Source organism: Rhinolophus sinicus, linkage group LG13 (assembly GCF_036562045.2).
Source record: "Rhinolophus sinicus isolate RSC01 linkage group LG13, ASM3656204v1, whole genome shotgun sequence".
NCBI lineage: Eukaryota > Metazoa > Chordata > Mammalia > Chiroptera > Rhinolophidae > Rhinolophus > Rhinolophus sinicus.
In genome coordinates this window covers 29,376,723-29,391,020 of record NC_133762.1, presented here as the reverse complement: position 1 = coordinate 29,391,020, position 14,298 = coordinate 29,376,723, and the positions used below count along the sequence as shown (strand labels likewise).

At 36.6% G+C, this 14,298-nt stretch overlaps 1 protein-coding gene across 1 annotated transcript in view; it reads right to left on the bottom strand.

The window, feature by feature from the left end:
- The window catches only part of SERINC3 (serine incorporator 3), a 17,832-nt gene extending 3,534 nt beyond the window's left edge, over positions 1 to 14,298 (bottom strand). The window contains exons 1-8 of the mRNA XM_019748596.2: positions 14,123 to 14,298; positions 10,787 to 10,948; positions 10,000 to 10,193; positions 8,700 to 8,779; positions 7,868 to 8,005; positions 5,178 to 5,347; positions 4,345 to 4,435; positions 3,347 to 3,527 (exon numbers count right to left, since the gene is read on the bottom strand). Of these exons, the coding sequence (XP_019604155.1) occupies positions 3,347 to 3,527; positions 4,345 to 4,435; positions 5,178 to 5,347; positions 7,868 to 8,005; positions 8,700 to 8,779; positions 10,000 to 10,193; positions 10,787 to 10,948; positions 14,123 to 14,161 (1,055 nt within the window). The 5' untranslated portion in view covers positions 14,162 to 14,298. The remainder of the gene's footprint in view (positions 1 to 3,346; positions 3,528 to 4,344; positions 4,436 to 5,177; positions 5,348 to 7,867; positions 8,006 to 8,699; positions 8,780 to 9,999; positions 10,194 to 10,786; positions 10,949 to 14,122) is intronic.

The following is a 14,298-nucleotide window of genomic DNA, read 5'->3' as shown; positions in this document are numbered from 1 at the left end:
TACTTTGGGGACCAACTGCCTTCAGAAGGGCCCTGCTTAAAGTTCTGAACTGTCGCCTGTCATCACAAGACAGACAGTACTCATCATTTACTGCTTGATGGTTTAACTGCTTAGGAGTTTCCCCAAACATACTATGCTCTCCATGTCTACTCCCATGACTTCACAGGTACCTCTTCTATGCTTAGAATGCACCGCCCACCTTCTCCCAGCTCACCTACCCATCCTTCCATTCTCTGGCTATGTGCCATGTCCTCTAGAAATCCTCCCCTGACATCACCCCATCACTAGGCTGGGTTCAATTCCCAGAGCTCCTTATGCTTCCTTCTGCCATAGCACTTGTCATTCCTGTTTTTCTTGCTATTCAAAGAACTCCTTAGTCATCTATGCATTTCTAGTACACAGCAGCTGCTCACTGAAAGTTAAGGACTCAAAAAAAGTCACACAAATAAATGACAAAAACCACATGATCATCTCAACAGACATAAAAAAAAAAAAAGCATTTAACAAAATCTAATACCTTTTCATGATAAAACACACTGAAACCAGGAATAGAGGAAAAATTTCTCAAAATAATACAGAGCATCTATGAAAAACCTGGAGTTAAAAATCATACTTAATAGTGAAAGACTAAAAGCTTTCCCGCTAAGATCAGGAAGAAGACAAGTACTCCACTCTCATCATTTCTGTTCCACATTGTACTGGAGGCCCAAGCCAGAGCAATTAGACAAGGAAAAGATAAAAGACATCCAGATTGGAAAAAAAAGAAGTCAAATGATCTCTGTTTGCAGATGACTTGACCTTGTATATGGAAAGTCTTAAGGAATATACACATTATAAAACCAATAAACAATCTTGCAGGATACAAAATCAATATACAAAAATTTATTATATTTCTATGCACTAGCAATGAACAACCTAAAAAATAAATTAAGAAAACAATCTCATTTATAATACCGTCAAAAAAAAATACTTAGAAACTTAACAAAATAAGTTTAAGACTTGTACACTAATACACTAATAAACCACTGAAAGAAATTAAAGGCCTAAATGAGATATCCCATGTTCATGGACTAGAAGCCTTAATACTGTTGAGAAGGTAACTCTCCAAGTTGATGTATAGAGTCAACGCAATCCCTTTCAAAATTCCAATTATCCTGTGTGTTTTTTTTAACAGACATTAACAAACTGAACCTAAAATTTACGTGGAAATGCAAGGGACTCAGGATAGCCAAAACAATCTTGAAAAGGAATGAATCTGGATGACTCACTCTTCCTGATTTCAAAATTTACAATAAAAGCTACAGTCACCAAAAGTGGGGTACTGGCACAGGATACACATACAGATCAATGAAACAGAACTCCGAGTCCAGAAATAAACCATTACATTTATGGTCAACTGAGTTTTTACAAAGATGCCAGGACAAGTCAATAGGGAAGGAACAGTCTTTTCAACAAATGGTGCTAAGACAACTGGATAGCCACACTCAACAAAATGAAGTTGGACCCCCTTACCTCAAACTATATACAAAACAATAAAAATACAAATAACTCAATTTAAAAATAGGCAAAAGATTTAGCTAGACATTTCTTCAAGGAAGATATACAAATAGCCACTAAACACATGAAAAAAGGTTCAACACCATCAGCCATTAGGGAAATGTACATCAAAACCATAATGAAATGCTGCTTCACGTCCTCTCGAACGGCTACAATCAAAAAGACAACTGTGTAATGATTAGGTGATGAAATTGGAACCCTCATACATTACTGGTGGGATTCTAACTTTGGAAAACGCTTTGGCAGTTCCTCGAAAAGGTAAACACAGACATACCATATAATCCAGCAATTCTACTCTAAGTATGTATCCAAGAGGACTGAAAACGTACACAAATATTCCCAGCAGCATGATTCACGATAAACCCACTGCGGAACAACTCAAATGTCCCTCACTTGAATGGATAAACAAAATGTAGTATATCCACACAATGGAGTATTATTTCTTATAATAGAAAGGAATTAAGTAGTGACACATGCTACAACATGGATGAACCTTTAAACATTATGCTCAGTGAAAGAAGCCAATCACAAAAGTCCATATACTGTGTGACTCTATGTATAAGAAACGTATGAATAAGCAAATCCAGAGACAGAAAGAAGATTACAGTCTTCCAGGGGCTGGAGGGGAAGGGGAATAGGGAGTGACTGCTAATGAGTATGGGATTTCTTTTTGGGGAAATAAAATGTTTAAATTGATTGTGGTGATGGTTGCACAATCCTGTGAATATACTAAAAAACTGTATTGAACATTTTTAAAGGGTGAATTATATGATATGTGAATTATATCTAAAAAAAAAAGTTAGGCCAAAAGCAAAACAAAAACATCATAGACAATATGAAAACAAATGAGCATGGTTGTGTTCCAATAAAACATTTACAAAAGTAGGCAGGCAACCAGCCCAAGGGTTGCAGTTTGCCAACCCCTATTTTAAGCAATCATTAAAAAAAATAATAGGTAAATCTACACATAATGTTATAGAAAGCTGTCCAGATTATAATGACAAATTCGTATCTCAGAATAGAGTATGTATTTATATAATATGTTCCCATTTTAAAAACTGTATATCAAGTGATATACATAAAATTATGCATTTAGCTATGTAGAAAATTATGTATAATTATATAATACAGATAGAATGATAGTAAGCAAAGGAAAAAAGCCTGAAATAATATGTACCAAATGTTAAGCATGGAAGAGGTAAATTTGGAGGGAGGATACTTTCATTTCCTACTTTATACTTTTCTCATTTATGTTACTAGTTTATATAAATATATCCTTGCCCATTGTTATTATATATATTTTAAACAATTAAAGTAATATATCCTATTATGTATAAAATATCAATAAAAATGAGTGAGAGGATGAGTGCAAATTGCTAACATAGATTGTATCTGGGGTTTAGGGATTTACTAGAGTCTTTAACATCAGATGTGTATAATTCTGTAGTTGTTTATTTATAATGATCAAGAAATAAAGACCTTTTTTTTTAAAGATAAGCCAACCAATTTTCAGAGCCATGTTCTAGTTGATCTAGGGTCAGGTGCAGACTTTATCCTAATATAAAGGAGAAGGTATCTCTTTGTAAGGTTGGGAAGAATTATTTCATGAGAGGATTCAATGAACTTTAAGAAATGTACACGGCTGGGTAACTGAGGCCAGTCAAGGACGTTCAACAAAGAGTTAAACTGTTTTTTTAAATTCTTCACACTGCTTTTTGAAAGCAAAATAGCTGCTTCACTCCAGTATTAACCTTCATGAGCCTCTTGTTCTAAGTACTTTTTAACTTACCTAGAATACAAAAGGCATAAAACAAAGACTAGCAGCCCAATAAAATTCTCTGTGTCCATAAAATGCCCAGTCTGTGATGGTGGAGCAGAGGTGGGGACCAGAGCAGTTGAATTTGCAGGAGCCAAGGTTGGTGCGGTTATGTGTGTAATAATGCTCCACAGTCCTGGGTTGCAGGAACGATCTGAAAATGGGAAATATTTTATCATCCTTAGTTACAACTCCTTTTTCCAAGAAGGGATTTGAGGGGTGCGGTTATACATCATTCAGTCATAATATAGTAAAACATGGGAATGCTACAGTTAAAAGAACCTGAAACTCAGCAGTCAGTAACATATTTGTGTTACAACCAATGACTTCGTTTTAGAAAAAAAAGAAATTTGACAAATTTAATAAATGTCAATCTTGATTTCACTGGTTTTAAAGGAGAATTGGTAAATCTTTTTGCTTCTACAGTTGTGCACAGGCTTTAAGCACAAAGATTTTACCCTGTTTTGTTGTTACATAGGGACATAGTAAAAAGAAGTTGGGTCATCATTTGAGGGTCTGCAATAACTATTTTCCTTTAAAAGGAGTCTATAAAATATCCTACTGAGAAAACAATCCTGGAATAACTACAAAATATTTCCTACAGCTATTTCTTCTAGAGCCTATAACACCAAAGTAAAATTCAATTAAAGCAATTCTACAAAGGGCCAAAATAATGTTGCCTTGTCTAGCTGTTAACCAGTTTGACTTAGTCCCAGGAAAAGCCTAGATTATTTTAAAGGACTGTGGTCCTTTAGGCTGTCAGCTATAAATAGCTATGAATAGACATGGAGAATAAAACTTGAAAGATAAACATCTGCAAACAGATAGTGAACATTATACATTTCAGTGAAGGTTTTTGTTTGCTCACTTGTTTGTTTGACATCTGCTCTAGCTCTAGTTTTTGCAGCCACCAAAGGAGTAATTTCCTACTTTCTTTTCATCAAATGAATGTGCTAGTGACATTCTCTTACCAGGTTCATTGGTCAGGGCTGACCATGTGAGGTATATGGTGTACAGGGTGATGACAGAGGACTGCAGGAGGCCAGAACGCGGCTGGTGTTCCTATGAAATCAAAAAGAAAACAATGCCAGAGGAATTCCAAGAGCTGACTTTCTAAAACCCAGCGTACTTTCCTGGGACCTACTGAATTGTTATTAACTGAGAACCTTCCGATTCTGCTTGACAGTTTAAAGATGATAGTAACAAGGCATTTCATAATCCTGGAAATTCCTGGGGATTACACAAAGGCTTAGATTTACTAGTCCCTTAGAGTAATTGAATCTAAACTCAGCTTTGCCACCAACTAGCTAGGTGACCCATCATCTCTCTGGAACTTCACTTTTCTCAACTTTTAAAAGGAGAGGTGATGTCTAGATGTTCTTTTCATATTTCATATATAAAACTCTATACATTTTTAAGAGTATGGTATTTAAGTGATGAAACTCAGGAACATGAGTTTTGTTTTTAAATACGAAAAATCAATTCTTTTTTCTAGTTTAATTCCTCTAAAATATCTTGGCTAATGATTCATAAGAATCACTCTCACAATGTAAACAATTTAATAAGAATTATAAATTCTCAAGTTAACTAGGTTGTTTTTTTAATGATAGGAAAATTATTCATTTAATTATGATACAGGCAACTCAATGGCACATTTTATAGTTACTAAGTTATAATTATGAAGACTTTATTATAATATGGAAAAATGTTTACGCAGATAAAACTTGGACATAAATTCATATAAAAGGTTTCAAGTTTATCATTAATTAAAAATCTCACAGGTGGGAGAGGCAGAAAACCGTACCTGAATTTTTGGATGGATTGATATAATAGAAACCACAACGCAAAGGATCAGATTAATACTGATGAAGAACTTGTTTTCTGTGCAGCCATCTGGTTTGGTGTAGTACGCGTAGAGCAAACCAACAAAGATGATTGACAGGGTATACAGGGTGCTTGTGACAGACAGTAACACTGAAAAAAGGGACACCAATATGAATGCCCACAATATAATGAAGACCATTTTTTTTTTTTACTCCATATAAAAATAAAGAGGCATTATTTCACTTTTATGGCGGTCAATAATTTACAGTGACATGACAGAAGCCCCAAGGTTGAAGTTTCAGACTGTGTTAAGGGTTGGCTCAATGTTAAATTGCAAAATCCACAAAACAACTGAATTCACTTCCTGGATTACCTAATCTGATTTCATGAGTTGAAAAACCAGACATCTGATCATTCTAGCTAGAGTAAATTCTAACTACATGCTAAATATTGTTCGTTTTAAGTTTTTCTTAGGAACCTAAAAGACTCTTGGGCTCTCAAAATGGCCCAGTTCACAGCAAGCTAAATGCCAGGGCTGCTGTTAGTAGAAAAGAGAACAGACAGGCATCTTCTATGGCAGCTTTTCCTCTGTATCTGCTGGCTACATAAACCAGTTTCCTATCACAATGAGACTGCATCGTTATGGGAAAGGGCTCATTTGCTTTTTTCAAATATCTAAAGTAATGTTCCTTTCTATTCACATGGATAGTCAACAATTAGCTGTGGAACTCTGAGAAATAGAAAACATGAAAGGGTACATAGTATACTCAGACCAACTGTTAACAATGTTGAGCTCAGTTAACTTGTGTTTAATTCAAAGCAAACTTATTTGAGAAAATTAGTTTCTACTTATCTCAGTATCAATGGATTTTGCATGTTTAAAATTAAATGATGTATATGATGTTACTATAAAATGATGATATACATTAAGTTACTAGCATAGTTCTAAATGTTTTTCCATCTGAACAAATAAGATTTTTCTACTTTTATTTAATCCCAAGTATGGCAAATCTACAATTCATTATTAAATTGTAGAGTTGAGTGATCTAAAATGAATTATACGAAACAGAATAGGTAAAAAATGACATAAATTTTTGAGTCAGAAAGACGTAAAGGAGGAGTTTCAGGATTCCTGACCAATAATAATAATTGATAGACAATTTAAAAAATATTTTTCTGCAATAAACAGTTACAAACAATTTAAATGACTAATAATAGGGCAATGGTTAAATTATGGTATACCATGGCATGTAACATTAAGAAATTGTAGAGACTGGAATACGATGCAACTGTTAAATGAATAAGACATACCCATATTCACTGATATGGAAGTATATTCATCATATAGTAAGTGAAAAGAGGATGTCACACAACAATATATATTAGGTTGGTGCAAAAGTAACTGCGGTTTTTGCAATTATTTTTAACCCTTTACAAAGCAATTACTTTTGCACCAACCTAATAGTGTGAACCTATTTACATTTAAATACAAAAACATCTGGAGATGCACAAATACATAAAGGTCCAATAACTGTGGTTACATCTGAAGAGGAAAGTGGGTTGCAGGTTGGTGGAGAGCTGCATGTTTTATTGTTTATAAAATTTTATCATTTGTGTTTATGGTGAGAAAGGTACTTTTTTCTTTTTCTTTTCCAACTTTAAAAGAAGCACTCTAAATTTCATAATATGTACTAAAAGCATTTAAAATATTCATAACCTTTGACTCTTCTACTTCCAGGAATTTATTCTTAGGAAATGATCAGAAGTATACTCAAAGATATGTTATCAGGTACTACTGCTGTACTGTAGGCAAACATTCACAAGCTATTTCTAAGTTTTAAAAAAAGTTCAAACTATAAACTACTTGAATATATAATACATTTAAAGAGTAAGTAAGATACAAAGATATTACATGTTTTTAATGATGCGTTTTCTATCCATAGACGATACATATATCCATATAGGGAAAAAAGACTGGAAGGATATAGACTAATATGTTATCAGTGAGTAGTAATTACTGGTGAGTTGGTTTATGGAGGAATTTGTTTTCTTTTGTGTTTCTGGCTTTTCAAGTTCTTGACACAGAGCTTCTATTATTTTATAATGGAGGGGTCAGGGCAAGGAATCTCAATTATTATTTTTCAAACTAAAGTACGGCTGGGTCATTGCTCCTAATAAGTAGAGTGTTCCAAAGTCCCTCCCCATTACTATAGGCTGTAAATCCTATTCCCAACTTAAAAATTCTAAGTGCCCTTTTCCCACCAGAAAGCTTTTACAAGGGGTGTGGGGTCACACTCTGAATAAAACAGTGAGAACTGTTCACCTCCTTCTGCCTATGTTGGCAGATGTCCCATACATAGAATGCCTCTGAGCCCCGTCCAGGGAAACAAGGAAATCAAAACTAGAACTATGTCACTAAATACAACTTTTTCCCTTATCTAAACACATCTCAAAATGAGTGAATTGGGAAAATCTAACGATTTATATTATCTGTGCTACTCCCTTCTAGGAATGCATATAATTCAGAATTTATTCAATGGGAAATTAGTTTTTAAAGTCAGCTCTACTTTGGGAGTTGATATATTTAAATGAATGGAGGTTTTTCTTTGTACACTTGGTTTAATGCAGCATAATGTAGTATGGCCCTCATAGGTAAGTTTAGATACCTACCAGCATACCAGCACCTTGGGTTTCCTTCTTCCATTCGATTTACCCATGATTCATTAAAAGAGTGAGCCAAGTCTACCAACAGCACCAGCTGGATAAGGATGAAGACAAAGGCCCCACCCGAGCCAATAACAAACCAGGCTATAAACCAAAAGAACAAAGTTATTCTTTACAATAGAAGTAACATTTCAGAATGTTCCTGTCCAACATCCTAAAAAAGATTTCAATTCAAGTAAGAGAGAGGTAATAAACAAAGACATATTCTGTCTCCAGCAGTACAGCAAGATTATTCCAATTCCAAACTCAAAGGCAGTTCTAAGAAGTGTTTGTTGGGTTTCAGTGAGTTTTAAAACTCACTCTAGTTTGTGCCAATGGGAGCCTAGGATCTGACATTCCAAATGGTACTATAAGCCTTTTCTTTTACCTTACAGGGCGTAAAAATCACAGTGAAAATCCACAGATGTCACTTGATGCCATGGTAAGGAAGCAGATTAAGACATCACCCGCTTTACCTCCTCCATGCTACAGGAGCACGTAAGTTGTAAGTTCTTATGCTGACAAGCTCTCCAATTAACTTAGTATTGTCAAGTGAGAAGGTAAACAATTAAAATACTGGCAAACAATTAACATATGGTTCCAGAACAGCTGAAAAGTGAGCTGAATGCCTCCTGGCTTTAATCAGTCAATCAATAACTTAATATTAGTACCACCTCATATAACTGGACAACAGCTCATTTAATTGTCAATTTTGCAAAATCAATAATGAAAACACAGCTTTCGTGCAATCATTTGTAGTCTATATGTTATAATTAACCCCCTTAATAGAGAGCCATACCTGTGGTGAAACGGCCCCCAGGGATGTAGAAAGATCCAACCATGATGCCAACAAGGGCAGCAATTTTGAAAAACCAAAACCTATATAAGATATAAAAGTGCATTTATGAAATGCTAACTTTCACCCATACACCAATAAAAAGGAATTTCTGAAATGCAAAAATAACCCTTAGTAGCATTTTCAACATGACTGCCTGCATGTAGATCATTGTTTGCCATGAAGCTACTTCATTCAATTATCTCATACAACTTAAGATCAAACAGCACAGAGAACATTCACATTCATAATAAGAGAAACATGTATCTTTAGAGTTTCCCTACTTTTTGCACTTAAAAGGCAGGCATTTTTCTAGACTTCTAGAGCATTCTAAATTAATAATGTTAGCTAAATATAGAGCAATTAACAGTTAGGCCTGGGGAAAAATGATCCCCTAATCCTTTTACAACCTAGGACATCAGTGCCTTGCGAGCAATTACACAGTTCATCACTGGCAAAGCCAACACCAAACCTGGCTTTCAGTCCACAATCTTTAAAGACTGCCTTGTATAGCAGAGTAGAAAGAATCAGGCTTTGGAGCTGGACAGATCTAAGCTTCAATCCCAGCTCCAAACCTCAGTGGCTGAGAGATCTCAAGCAATTTATTTAATCTCTATGAAATTCAGTTATTGCATCTGTAAAAAGGGTATTATAACACACATAAAGTTCACAAAATTCCCTTCAGTCTTCAAGTAAGAATTAGGGGATCTAAGGGCCAGGAATGGGAAGCAACAGAATATGTAAATCACTGGCCCAATTATATTCACTGTTTGTCTTCCTGTACACTGTTTAAATATATCATGTATGTGCTTGTATTTTAACAATAGAAAAAAAGTGTGCGTGTGTGTGACTGTGTAGTACCTAGCACAGTGCTTGAACTGTTTCATAGGTGTCTGATAAAAATCTAGGAACTTGAAGCAAAAGGTATTAAAAAGGTAAAAGTCTCCTCATCCTGTCTACCTCCTCCATGCTGTAAAGTTCCAACTGAAAACGATATTGAAACAACTTCCCTTGTATAATAGGTCAGAAATATATGTGGGCCACTGATTTATAATACATGCTCTACTGCTTCCATAAGAATGGTAACATTAACTGCTGAATGGGAGGATCCACACCATAATATAACAACTTAATAATAAATAAATCTTGAGAGCATTTGAGATCTTGCTTTCTGGCATGTTGTCAGTTTGGCTGAAATAAACTCATTAAAAAATCTCATAAATAAATAAGCAGGTAGATAAATGAATAAATATGTCTTACGTACCCATTGTGTATTGCTGCCCTGGGATCTTTACTTGTTTTTACTTTTATCATGAGCAGAGAGAGGACAAAGAAAAAGACGGTGAAGGCAAAGCTGATCCGATACACAGCTTTATAACCGACTTGCACATTACAATCTCTGTCTGCTTTTATATCAGGCATCTTGATTTTAAATCCCCCTTCACAGAATCCAGGAATCTGGAAAAAATAGTTTCGATGTTATGGAACACCCACATTTAAAGAGATTCTATCCCACTATAGGAAACCCTAGATTTACGAAACTGATTTCTTCAACAACTGCAAGACTGTCTTGTGGGGTTTTCCTCTGTCTTCTAATTCATTTATAATCTTGAAACCAAACAATATAAACACCTTGCATTTTGAAAATAAAAGTGAAGTGCTCTATTCTTTGCTCCTTTCTACTGATGAGGTTAACTCCTATTTTCCCATGAATTTTTATGCTACAATTCACTCCTTCCAAAGGTGAAAGCCTAGTACAGTTTAAATGTTTAAATCTTAAACAACGTGAAAAGAAAACATCTTAGAGCCACTCTTTTAGTATCTGTTTTCTCTCAGCTGTTAAACTAAAACATAAAGATGTTCATTCTGATTACCTTTATTTCTGAAAAAGGAGCAATACCTTCACATTCTGTGTCTTGACTATACCCCAAATTACAATGAACTTGATTGCGTTTCACCGTAGTGAAGAAATACAAACATTAATTTCAACTACAATTTTGCAAAATATAAAAAGAATCCGTATATTAAGGGTACTGTTACTTCTACTTAACCTTCTTCAGCTCCGTTTCCATCCAGTCTGTCCGCATGATGGAGGACATAATAGTGCCCAGGAAGAGAATACAAGCGTAGATGAAGCGAGTCACAGTGGAATTCTTACTGTTGGGACAGCAACTACACAGTAAACACGATGCACCACTGCACAGGCATGGAACCTGGAATAAGCACACCACAGCATTTGAGATCTCCTTCAGTGGACTCCTTCACGACACAGGTATGGCAGAATAGAACACGAAGCAAACCAGGCTGTGACAGTTTTAACTGAGAGAATTAGGGCTGGGTGGAAGTGGTTAAAAAGCATGGCTTCTGGAGTCAGTATTATGTCTGCCACTTTACTTCAGCAAACTTATTTCTCCATCTATAAAATAGACTCAATAACAAATCTTCCTCCCTCAGACATTACTGTATTAAATGAGCATTCAACACAGTACCTAAAACATACAAAGAGCCCAATACATGTTACTTATATTCATACAGAGAGCATACTATATTTAAAAACAATATATATTAATATTGAGAAAAATACAAACCTAACTCTACTTGCTATTTATTGAGAATCCTAGTGACCAAATCTGATATTATAGCATAAAGCAACATTACATGGAAACCCTTATAAATGACAGCAAGAGCCATTTAGCTCCATTCAAAAGTAACCTGGAGATTCCTCAAAAAGTTAAACATAGAATTACCATATGACCCAGCAATTTCACTCATAAACATACACCCAAAAGAACTGAAACAGGTAGTCAAACAAAAGCTCGTACATGGATGTTCAAAGCAGCACTATTCACAATTGCCAAAAAGCAGAAACAACCCAAATGTGTATCAATTAATGACTGGATAAGTAAAATGTGGTATAGCAACACAAAGGAATATTATTTGTGAAAATGATTATTTGTGAAAAATGAATTTGTGAAAAATATTATTTGTGAAAAATGAATCAAGTACCTACTGTGTAAACGTACTTGATCTGTGGAACAAACCTGTCCTACTATATGTTATGTCACCTCCCTATCTCAGTAAATGGTAACTCTATTCTTCCTGTTGCTCAGTCCAAAAACCTTGGCGTCTTCTCTTTTTCCAAAACCCTCTTCCAATCTGTCAGCACATCAACTCTATCCTCAGAATATATCCAGAATCTGACCACGTTCATAGCATTCTTACCTATCACCTTGTTCCAAGCCACTACTATCATCTCTCATTTGGATTAAATGCAATAGCTCCTGTCTCACTGCTGTAGCGACCTATTCAGAACCCAGAGTAGGTATAAAGATGATTTTAAGATGAGAACATTTGAGATTGAGAACAAATGCAAGAAAAAAGCCCTCTTGGAGCTTTCCTCATCTGACTAAAAGAAGCAACTTCAGGGATACCAGGCTGCCATAAATTCTCTCTCCGAGGGAGTTTTATGGCCATGAAGAAGACAAAAAGACCTTTGTATCTGCACAAACAAGTGTTATCACAAACTTTCTTATCTCCTGTTTGTTCTCCTAAAAACCCATTTGTCTTTCCTAAAGAAATGCATATGTTCTTCCCATAGAAGTGCTTTCCTTCCCCTTCCTTTTCCCTTTAAGTTAGGCAGATAGTAAGCCCTATCCTCTAAACACCCCTTCGAGCTGTTCACCACTGAGCACTACTTTGCATATATGTTACACGCATACATAAACCCTTTTTTCTTGCTAGCCTGTCTTTTGTCAGTTTAATTCACAGGCCCCTAGTTACTAACCCCACAGAGGGTAGAAGAAAAGTCTTTCCTCCCCTACACTGCTTTACCCTTAATTTTCTACTGTCTATTCTCCACACAACCACCTTGTTAAAACACAGGTCACATCATATCATTCCACTTTTCTGAAATGGATCCCCACGTCATTTAAGAGCAAAAGCCAAAGTCCTTAAATGGGTCAGCAAGACTATACAACAGCATTTACATGATTTGGTCCCCTGCTGCTTTCTGACTTCATTTCCTATTATTGTCCCCCTCACTCATTCCATTCTCTGGTACACTCAATTCCTTGTTGTTCCTATTGAACAAAAAGCATTAATAAAATATTAAAGTGTTTTATAGATAGGAATGCTCTGATGGCATCAATTCAAATCTTAAGCTTTACATCAAAATGTGTTTCAGGTTATTAGGACAGAAAGGACATATTTGTTTCCAATTACTAATTCACTCCTTCATTAATGACCTTTGTAACTATATTTTTTCTAGATCTATTTTGTAATTGGTGGGTTTGATCCACGAGTAGATTGTTAAAATCAACTGACCAGGACTTTTTTAATGTGATAGAAAATAAAAAAGGTAAGAATTACTTCATGAACCTTGTGTCTAAAAAATGTATTAACTCAACTATGTAAAATTTATTTCTGTGGGTCAAGATCAAACAAACTGGAAAGCCATTGCTCTCAAGGAACCCGCCCTGTTGATTTGAGATCAACAACCTTAAAGGATGGAAAATACACTCGGTCCCTAAAAAATGGTGGTGGAATGAGCTGAGATTGAGGCCTTGGTCAATTAAATCAGGTCGGGAATTAGGAAACAAGGAAATGAGTTCGAGGAATCTGTGCTCCTCTGAAGCGAGTATGTGTGTGAGGGAACAGCATATTCTACTCCATAGATCCCAAAATTTCCTCTTTAAAATACGGCTTTTACAATCTACAAAGTGATTCAACCCATTTATTCCCTTTATCCTCACAACAGCTCTCCAAAGCGAGGAATGCTGAGGTGCTTATCCTCGTCTTATAGGGGAAGCCAGAGATAAATGACTTGCACGAGGTCCCGAAAGTTCAGACCACGGTTTCCAATTCTGAGTAATAGTCCACAGGCCTTCTTCCCCTTACACCAGAACTGCAGACGGGCCTCGGTTAAAATCCCAGGTCTGCCCCATACTCTGTAGCTTTGGCAAATCCCGTGCTATGAGACAAACATGTTATTCAAGCGACCCAAATTAAATGGCGCCACCTTAAGAGGGTGCTTCGAAATAAACGAGAGAACCCCCGCCCCGGGAACTCTTATTCCAAGGTCCGATTTCAGCTTCAGGGGAACCCACAGGCCGGAAGGCTCGCTGGGGCGGGGCAACCGAAAATGTAAACAATGGCGACCTGGCCGCCTACGTTCCGTAACAAACCCAGAGAACGAGCGGCCTGATCCCGATGTCGGGGCATCGCGGATTTGGGCTTGGGTCCCTCGATACCGTGTGCAGCCCAGGGCCGGTCCCCCCACCCCCACCCCAGGCCTCTGCGGCCGAGGCCAGTTGGGCTCTGGTCTTGGGGTTCACTATCTCCCTCCCTCAAAACACAGGTCGGACGGAGACTTCAAACCTGGAACTCACCCAGCTGGCAAGGGAGAAGACGCCCAGCACAGCTCCCATGGTGACGCTACCAACGGAAGCGGCCGACCCAGAGGCTTCTAGCGCGGTGGCAGCGGCCACTCGAGGTGTCTCCGCAGAAACGCGACAGTTTCTCAGGCCGGAAACGCGCGGCCAGCGTCATTGCGTGGCCCCGCCCA